The sequence below is a fragment of the Austrofundulus limnaeus genome, unplaced genomic scaffold (assembly GCF_001266775.1).
Source record: "Austrofundulus limnaeus strain Quisiro unplaced genomic scaffold, Austrofundulus_limnaeus-1.0 Scaffold84, whole genome shotgun sequence".
NCBI lineage: Eukaryota > Metazoa > Chordata > Actinopteri > Cyprinodontiformes > Rivulidae > Austrofundulus > Austrofundulus limnaeus.
In genome coordinates, this window is record NW_013952486.1 from 1,186,180 (window position 1) to 1,195,771 (window position 9,592).

The 9,592-nt window shown below is 39.4% G+C and overlaps 1 protein-coding gene across 1 annotated transcript in view; it reads left to right on the plus strand.

Annotated features, from left to right (window-relative positions):
* Nucleotides 1-5,897, plus strand: part of cspg4ba (chondroitin sulfate proteoglycan 4ba) — a 31,489-nt gene extending 25,592 nt beyond the window's left edge. Inside the window, exons 8-10 of the mRNA XM_014011750.1 lie at nucleotides 1,648-1,820; nucleotides 2,230-2,413; nucleotides 2,553-5,897. Coding sequence (XP_013867204.1) covers nucleotides 1,648-1,820; nucleotides 2,230-2,413; nucleotides 2,553-4,600 — 2,405 coding nt within the window. The 3' untranslated portion in view covers nucleotides 4,601-5,897. The remainder of the gene's footprint in view (nucleotides 1-1,647; nucleotides 1,821-2,229; nucleotides 2,414-2,552) is intronic.
* The last annotated feature ends 3,695 nt before the right edge of the window (nucleotides 5,898-9,592 follow it).

Below are 9,592 nucleotides of genomic sequence, written 5' to 3' on the forward strand. Positions count from 1 at the left end.
AAGTCTCTTGGAGGAGAGACGAAACGTTTCATTAGAGAAGAACCCGTCCAGAAGACCTATACAATTTTTTTTTCTTTTTGTGACTTCAGTAAGCTTCTCATATTTAGCTTTGTGCAACGTGTTGTAATGGTGACATATAACAAAGTCCTTCATAGCAGACAGCATCTCTAAGACTAAACACATAAGTTGGCCTTAAAATTCTKTGAACAGATAGTCTATCTCCCCCCAAAAAACAACAAAAATAAAGTTTTTATTTTTTYACTTATCTTTGGCAAGCCAGAGGGAAGTCACCCACAGCCCGGATGTGGCCTGTGGGCCAGTTACCTATCCCTGCTAGTCGACTAGAGGGCTCGTTTTTGCAAAATGTTTTGTAATCCCATGAATTGCATCAGTTTGCTTGTCCTCAGCGACCACATTCAAAGAGCAAAAGGGGAAAAATCCTTGAAGGAATGCATATCACCCTCCACCTTTACTGAGAAATGACTGTGTTGTAACCATTGTGGTCAAACCTTGACAATGTGATGCAATTTATACGCAATATTGTGAGAAGTTATACACATGTATGTGTCAAGTTTTAGCTCAATATCTGTGAAACTGAGCYAGATATTTCTTTTGTGATTCTTCTTGAATTGGGATGACTCAAAAGTTAATCAGTTGTAGACTTGACATCAAAAAACTGTGGTATGATTGTCTGTGATTTTATCACATCGACTCAGAGGAATTCGGAATGTCTTTGAAAACATTGTATGTGAAGATAAAGTCTGCAYGGAGTGAAATCTTTGTCCTGCCTGAGTGTCAGAGACAACTAAGAACTACAAGTATTTATGCTTATCACTGAGAGATCCAGCTTGCCTGACTGTTTAAGACATACTGTAATTATGATACATACAGTATATAAATAAATATTTAACAGTAGATGTATGTGCAAGTTTCATTAAGTTTATCCACTGGCTCATTTAAAATAAATGTATATATGTGATTACCCAGTAGAGTTTGTATCTTTTTCCACAGATTTAGAACAAATGGTTTTGTTTTTAAAAAGATAGAAACTCCTTTTCCTCAAATTGATATATTCCCCCTAAAAAGATAAAAAATATTGGTATCTCTGTGTATGAGTGATAGATGATTAAAAAATTTATTCATCACTGCCTCTTAATATCACCCGCAGAAGGCAGAGATAATGTTTTTACTTGAGTCTGTGTATTTGTCTGTAAAATATAGTTTTCTTTCAACCTTYAAAGCAGCAGGAGCTTTGGACCAACTTAAACATAAACCTGCTGTGGTTTATCCTCTATTTGCAGATATCTCTTATTTTGCAGTTTCTCCCCAAGTTGAAAGTTTGCACCCACATGAAGCTTTTAATGTCTTGTTTGGAGTTTATGGAACTCCCCGCGCTGCAGTCGGACAGTGCTGTAAAAGGCTTTTGATCTCTGCGATGCTGCTTTAATTTGACACATCAGAACACTCTCATTAGTCTTTTCCAGACTTTGTTTTGTATTGTTTGAATTTTAAAAAAGATGTGAAGCACTCCCAAAGGGAAAAAAWTAGGGAAAAAAGTTTTGATGCCGTTGCAGCTTCGCAAAAGCTTTGACAAATAAGTAAAAAGAAAAAACTTTAAGTTTTCTTTGATTTCAAATGTCTCTCCAGGTTCTTCGAGGCCGCTCACAAATGTAGATTTACAAGCTGTGACCAATGATGTCAGCAACACCTCAAACCGAGTTATTACATTCAGCCTGACCCGGCATCCTAAGCTGGGGCGTCTGGTGAGGAGGCAGTCTGATAACACAACAGAGGACGTCTCCACTTTCACACAAGAGATGGTGAGAGAAGACTCTGAGAACATAAAGCCGTGGCTCATCCTTACATGCGTGTGTTTCTGAAATAGAATTCAAGGAATATGAACCTGAGAGCAAGATGAATTATTAGGTTTAAGTGGAGAGTTGCCAGATTTTTGCTGTACCGTATGAATAATACATGTCCTCCATCCTCATCGGAGACACCGACTCGGTGCTTGCTTAGCTGAACGGTCCATGTAGCGCTTTTATTCAATTATTGCTGATGGATTTTCATCAAACACAGTCAAAGACATGATGCTTGTTTAGTATTTACTGCTAAGCAAGCACTCTTAAATTATTAAATACATCCTGTCAGACTGATGAGCAGTTGTTGAACCCATCGACCCCCTTTTCATAGTCGATCCAGTTCACTATTTGTATTTTTGTGTTACAGGTGGACAGAAGGGAAGTTGTTTACATTCAAACTCCCATTGAATCTATTGGGTGGGAAGCAATGGACTCGATGACCTTTTCTGTGTCATCACCGCCTGCTTTTATAGAGAGTCAAACCTTCAAAATTGACATCTCCTATGAAAATAAAGGACCTGAACACAACACAGTCCTCCTTGCTAACACAGGTATCAGTTTTTCTTAAATCTGGTTTAGCTTTGCTTGTCATTCTGTTCAAATTTTTTATAGTTCTAAAGAGAGAAGCATAACAATTCTGTACYATTAAAGGCATCTTAATGGGTCCACGTATTGTTTCCTTGCTAATAGGTGCTGAGGTGACAGAAGGCGGGAGCGTTGTCATCGATGAGTTCATGCTGGACGCCTCAAACTTGATGTCAAAGCTGCCGACTCCACAGCGGAGCTCCCACGAGGTCTGGTTTCAGGTGACGTCACTGCCTCAGCATGGTGTTGTCACAGTGGGTGAGAGAAATCTCACCAAGGAGAAACCCAACTTCTCTCAGTTCATCGTCAGTAAATAYGGTATCACTTACCAGCACGACAACTCGGAGACGACTTGTGATTCTTTTGTGTTCACTGCTTGGCTTAATCCCAAGGGTAGGACTGCACAAYGCCCTCAGGATGAAAAGGACGTTGTCGTGGAACATTTTAACATCACAATCACGCCTGTAAATGATCAGCCACCTTTGCTGAGAATTAAAACTCCAAGTCTGAAAGTGGTACAAGGRGATAGAGTAACTCTCGGACCTGAAAATCTCCAAGTTGAAGACTTGGACAATCCTCCAGAGGATATTAAGTTTTCTGTGATTAGCAAACCAAACAATGGTTACCTAGCTCTCATGGAACRTCTGAATGAGTCAATAGTGGCCTTTACTCAAGCCCAAATCAACAACAGAAGTGTYTGTTTTGTTCATGATGGAAGTTCTGTCTCAGGGGTGTTCTACTTCAGTGTCACAGATGGACATCACAAACCCATATATAAGCTGTTTAACATAGACGTGACAGAGATCGCCATTAGTCTGGTCAACAACACAGAGGTGACACTGCAACAAGGCCAGACCTCGGTACCTGTGACCCAGAACAACCTCGCTGCTGAGTCAAATGGAAAGGATGTCACCATTTGCTACAAAGTTACAAGGCCTCCAAACTTTGGCAAACTTCTGATGGAAAACCAAGAAGTTACAGCATTTAAACAAGAGGATTTACAAGCTGGAAGGTTGTCCTACCATATGACCATTCTCTCCTCCTCTGAGGACAGCTTTGAGTTCACAGCCTTCACTTCGGAGGCTAATCTTACCRGCCAAGTGCTCAACATAACCGTCAGACCTTTGATGCAGGTTGGCAGAGGTTTGAGAATTCCCAATGGGATTAATGTCAAACTCAACTCTAGCTTTTTTAATGTGTCTRAATTGGCTCGTTTGAGCGACAGTGACCCCGTCTTTGAAATTACGTGCCATCCCAGGCATGGGAAGGTTGTTCAGATGAAACATAAAATCACCAAGAAAGKTCTACCGGTTGAGTCTTTTACGTTTCAGGAAGTGGTGCAGGAGAAAATAGCATTGGAGCTKAACGCCAACATGACCGGAGTTGAGGAGCTGAACGACTCACTGGCTTTTGTACTCAAAGCTGATAACATCCAACCTGCTAAAGGGGAAGTTCATTTTACAATTGTGCCATATGATCCAGCACTTTCTCCCACCACAAAAAGTCCGGTCCCAACCACATCACCACTTCCTCTGACACCAATCAAGTCTTACAAGAACGGAACCACTTCCCTCGTACCGTCTACAGTTCTCCTCTCTACCCAGCAGCCAATCAAAAACCAGCACAAATTCAGTGGGCGCAACCGCTGGGGGAACTCGAACAGGACCAACTTCTTTGGCACGACTCTCGGCAAACCATCTCAAACGGAGGGGTTTCAGAACACGCCGGTTCGAGTAGAGTCCTACCCTCAAAAAACCTCCAATCCTCTCCTGATCATTTTGCCCCTGCTGGCCCTTCTACTTCTTATAATCATCTTCGTGGTTGTGGTCGTCTATTTCCGACACCACAGGCAATGGAAGCAGAGCGGCGCTCCACCACCGGAGCCTCCGTCTGCTGGTTCTCCAAACGGTCAGTGTTACGATGGGCAAACTCAGAGGTGCACCACAGTTCCCACTGTTACTGTCACGCCTTTGAACCCCACCGGCCCTGGTAGCCCAGTTCTTGACAGGCTGTTCAGACAAAATCAGGAATCGCTTTACRACAGCATTGATTCAAAGGTACTTATAAGTTCTTGGAGCGATGGTTCCCCTGCATGTTCCCGGATTATTAGAACCACTACTCCCACTCTGCAGAAGAGTCAGTACTGGGTATAAAGTTTGCCAGAAAGTTTTAGAAATRTTGCTACAAATTGATGTAGTTTCCGATTTTCACGAGGTTGAATAACACTATGAGATGGAGTGCTTTTGCCCCGTTTTAGTGTATTGTTTGTTTGCTAAAGTAATATATGACCCAGTTTCATCATGCTCATGATTTTTATTTTTAGAAGGCAGACAACAAACAGCCTTGTAACCACCATCTCTGTTCTTTTTATTGTCGTAACGATCTGAAATGTTCACAAAGTTGGTTTGGTTTGCTTAAAATTAATATCACACGTCACATTTTTCACACMATTTCATAGTTCAATATTTATAAACAGTTACTTTATACTACTTGACCTAGGGTACACTAATCTAAACACTGGTTAGAATCACTATATTTATATGTAAYTGACAAATTCTGCTCACTTAGAAGCCATCTTTGTGATTAAATCTAAAAGTTCTGGATCTGTCATAACTTAAAGACTGATCATAGATCAAAGAAGTGGAAAATGATGCTAAAAGCATCAAAAGACTGATTTACTGAGACTCGACAGGAGCAATGATATGTTGTCTAAGTATTTCAATTGATTTTTCAGAGGTTTTTTTTATTATTTCAGTGTATTCTATATTAATGTATGTTTAGTTTTGTAAACTCAGGTATTTTTTTAACGGTATATTTGTGTTACTTTCATTAAAGGAAGAGTAAAATTGACAGTTCTCTTACTGATGCTGCCCAGCGTGGCTGTTTGTTGAAACAGCTGATTTTGTACAACTTTTATAACCACTATTTCCCGCACTGTAGTCACATTGCTTTATTTGTAAACACTTTTGCTGCACTGTGTAAAAATACTTACAGATCTGAACTGTATTGGTACTTAAATGTGTTTCAGCATTAAAATGAGAGCAGAATATGATTTTTAAGGAGGAAATAACAGTCTAGAGTGGAGCATTAATGAATCAGCAGTTGTTGTTTTTTTTTTTAAAGTTACAACTGAAAAGTCTTTCCAAACAAGTAGCCTTTAGTGACTGAAATGAGAGTTGCTATTTATTATTTATCAAAGTCTGTATAATGCCTGTCTTTAAATGATTGAGATTATTTYGTATAAATGAACTGTGAATGAGCAGTATTGTTGTGATCTGCTCAGAGGAGCCGTGGGATGATTGCTGTCACACAAAAAAACACTGTAAACCACTGAAAGTTTTAAATATTCATATATTTAGTGTGAAATCTCATTTAAATTGTATAATTTACTTTGTAACAAAAGTGGCATATTTATTTATACTTTATTTTTAATAAATTACTTTAAAAATATCCCGTGTCACTAGTTTTGATTATCATTGTGTAGATATTGATGTGTAAAAATTAACKCTGTCCTGCCGCTCGTTGCCCTCGTCTTAAAAACACTGAAACAAAAGATGCATTACAACAGGAGAGCAATTAGAGGAAGATAAATTACCATCATCGCCTCTCCCAGTTTCCTGCAATTAGCTGAACCGTGGCTTTCTTACATACAGCAGCAGCTAAAATTTTGCGATCGGCACCTAAAGTCCTGAGTACAGCACACTAACCCACAACCACATCCATTTATTTTTCTCATTTTACAGCTGCTCAGATATCTGCTACAGCCCTCATAAATACATACAGTATGTCCCAGTCTTGTTCTGCCTCGCAAACTGAATAAACAAGGACTGTAAACAAATACGAACAATAACCACAGATACACGAATGCTCAGAATTTGCCTTTAAACTACACTAAGGTGTTGAGCATGGCTGTGTTTTTGCAAGAATTTAGTGATTTGATACATATCGCAACATGGATCACAATATAAATGACGATACATAGACTATTTCCTCCAAAAGTGTGTAATTTTTAAAAACTAAGTATAAATAGCCAATGGTGGGTAGTAACCATTTACTCACTTTTTAGTAGCTTTTTTGAAAAAAAAAAATAGTAGTTTCCTGCACTCTACTTTTTACTTCACTTATGAAGTAAAATTTCTGCATACCGATTCTAACGTCACAGAATGAAGAACAAACRTGTTTTAAATGCTCCACTGAAACACTGTTTATGTTGAAATGAGACCTCTTGTTTGTACAAGCTTCTGCAGTATTTTCTCTTTGCTGAAACATTTCGAGATCAAGTGGTAAACAGTAGATGTTGTTACTGAAACAAACATTACCGAGTCAAATATTTCTCATTATGAAACTAGAACAGCCTTYCTTCTCCTTGAATTTATTTYATAATATATTRTTTGTATTGATTTTCTTCATTTTAGTCTTTAAAAGCACCAAAAATTTGCACACAACTTGCTGTTTTTTGTCAGTCTGATGGCATCACATTAAATCAGATGTTAGAATTGATATTTCCGGTTATCAATATTTGCTTACATCATGTCAACGAGGATGTGTAATTCTATTTATCACAGTGACGATCCTTCTGCTTGTAATCCTAGGAACTTAGTTGTTATGTGTTCAGKTGTGTAAAATKATTTATTTTATTTTTTGGTGTCAGATCCCTTCACAGTGCAATACCCACCCTGTGTTTTTTTCCACAAGAAAGAGTAATTTCTGTTCTCCAGCAGAGGAAACCGGTGTGGAGAAAACTGCTGACATGACAGAGTGAGTTACAAAACGGGAATGTCTGAGAGGAAGAGGTCATATGTTCTGCATTTAGCAGAGTCAGGGTCTCGATTATCGCCGTGTTCTCGGTCCGAGGTGTTATTCAGGCCGAGAGTCGGCAGCACTCTGAGAGAACGAGCAAGTGAGCTATTAGCAGTTAATACTCTGCACCACGAAAACACAGAAAGACGTGTCAGATGGGTTTTTAAACCTCAGATATTAGCTCTCACAAGTAATTTAAGGGTTGGAAATTGTGGGGCTGAGGCTTAAAGAACAAAAGCCCTCCCCTCCCTTTTTTTAAAGATGAGGCCACATGAGACAAAGACATGTTGGCTCATTTGGTTTAACAAGGTTCCACACAGACAAATCCAGATGGTTAATTAAGTCACTTCTTACTCCATTTGGATCTTATAGACACTTTGTTTCAGTTGTAATAAAAACAAAATGAATAAATAAAATAGACTTTTTATTTTCTTTGTGTGAGACGCTCRCAGATGAAACCTTGGAAGTGTCTTTCAGCTGATTCACAACAACTCTGTTGTGGACTCTGTACCACAGAGCAGACAGTGTCCCTACAAACCCAGGAGCCAGGCAGAAAGAGAAATCACACACACGACAGGCCCTGGAGCAGTGTGGTTATCCTGACTGGGCTTTCCTGAAAGCAGACAGGAAACACAGACAGGATTCCATGCAACCTTCAGGTGAAAATGAAGACCCCAAACCCAGACCCAAACCAGTGGTTATTCCRTATGTTGCGGGTGTTTCGGAGAAACTGAGACGTTTATTTTCTAAACATGATGTCCCAGTRGCTTTCAAACCCCAAAACACATTACGGCAAAGGCTGGTTCACCCCAAAGATCCGGTGCCCCGGCACAAACAGAGCAATRTTGTATATGCTGTTAAGTGCCAGGAGGACTGCGACCAGTTATACATCGGGGAAACAAAGCAAACACTGTTCAAARGAATGTCCCAACACAGACGAGCTACATCTAATGGCCAGAACTCTGACGTTTTCACTCATTTACAGGCCAGCGGTCACTCTTTCAGAGATGAGGATGTTCTCATTCTTGATAGAGAGGAACGTTGGTTTGAGAGAGGAGTAAAAGAAGCCATTTTTGTAAAGAAAGACCGTCCATCATTAAACAGAGGTGGAGGCCTCCGTTTTCAGTTGTCCCCCTCCTACAGCGCTGCTATTGCCAGTATCATTCCACCCCCTGTTAACAATAGGTGTTAATGAGGTGTCAACGATAGCCATGTGATGTGAGTATCAGTCACATGGAGGCAGGGCTTAAAAGCCTGAATTTTGCCTGAAACTCTCAGACTGAAGAAGTCTCTTGGAGGAGAGACGAAACGTTTCATTAGAGAAGAACCCGTCCAGAAGACCTATACAATTTTTTCTTTTTGATTCACAACAAGCTCATCAAGGACTGTAAAATACGGCAGAGGCTTTCAGAATCTACCAGCCAGGTGCTGAAAGCTGTGATGGTTGAGCTTTAAGAGGAAGACTTGCCTCACAAACTATGATCTAATGCTAARAAGTATTATAAAATGTGTATTAATGTTTTTTTTTTTAGTTTGTTGTTTTGACAGAAGCTCATCTGCAACATTTACGACCAGCAAAAAATAAAACAACGGAAATCTACAATTCCTTTTTTCACTACTTGTGTATAATCACATTTTTTTTAAAAGGTAGGTGAAATTACCTTTAAACATTGCCAGCTTAGCAATGCATAAACAAAAACACAAGTGGTCATCTCGCTGTCCACTGATTTAATGTGTCGTTTCAGATTCTCCAGCTGTTGGGTGATTTACCAGATGTTTGTCCTGATGCTGAACTCCTCCTGGAAGCTCACAGCGTTCTGAAGGGTGCGTACTCTCWGCGTTACGGCCTTACTGAACAGAACCAAATAGAGAGAGAAATTATTTGAAACATTTCTTTTAAAAATCAGCACCATGTTACAGTAAGGATTCCTCTACAAAGGACTAATTGATAGTTAAGCTGTAGGGTTCATTTATTTGTGCTCTATATGCATTCATTATAAAATACATTTTAAATATCTAACATTTGTCACTTTCATAACTCTTTATGAAGTGTTTGCAAACTCATTGTAAAGCATAAATAAATCCTTTATAAAGGTGTCTCTGTTGTAAAGGTTATGAGCCTAAAAAAAGGACTTTATATGGAAATATACAGAAGAACCTTTGGAGGTTAAAAATTAACTTTTTTAAGTGGTAAAATGATGACGTCAGGGTGATAAACAGAGAAGGTGCCCAGTGAGATGTGTCTGAGTTCACTATGGTCCAGAACATTCGTGTGACCTCTGTGTGTGTGTGTGTGTGTGTGTGTGTGTGTGTGTGTGTGTGTGTGTGTGTGTGTGTGTGTGTGT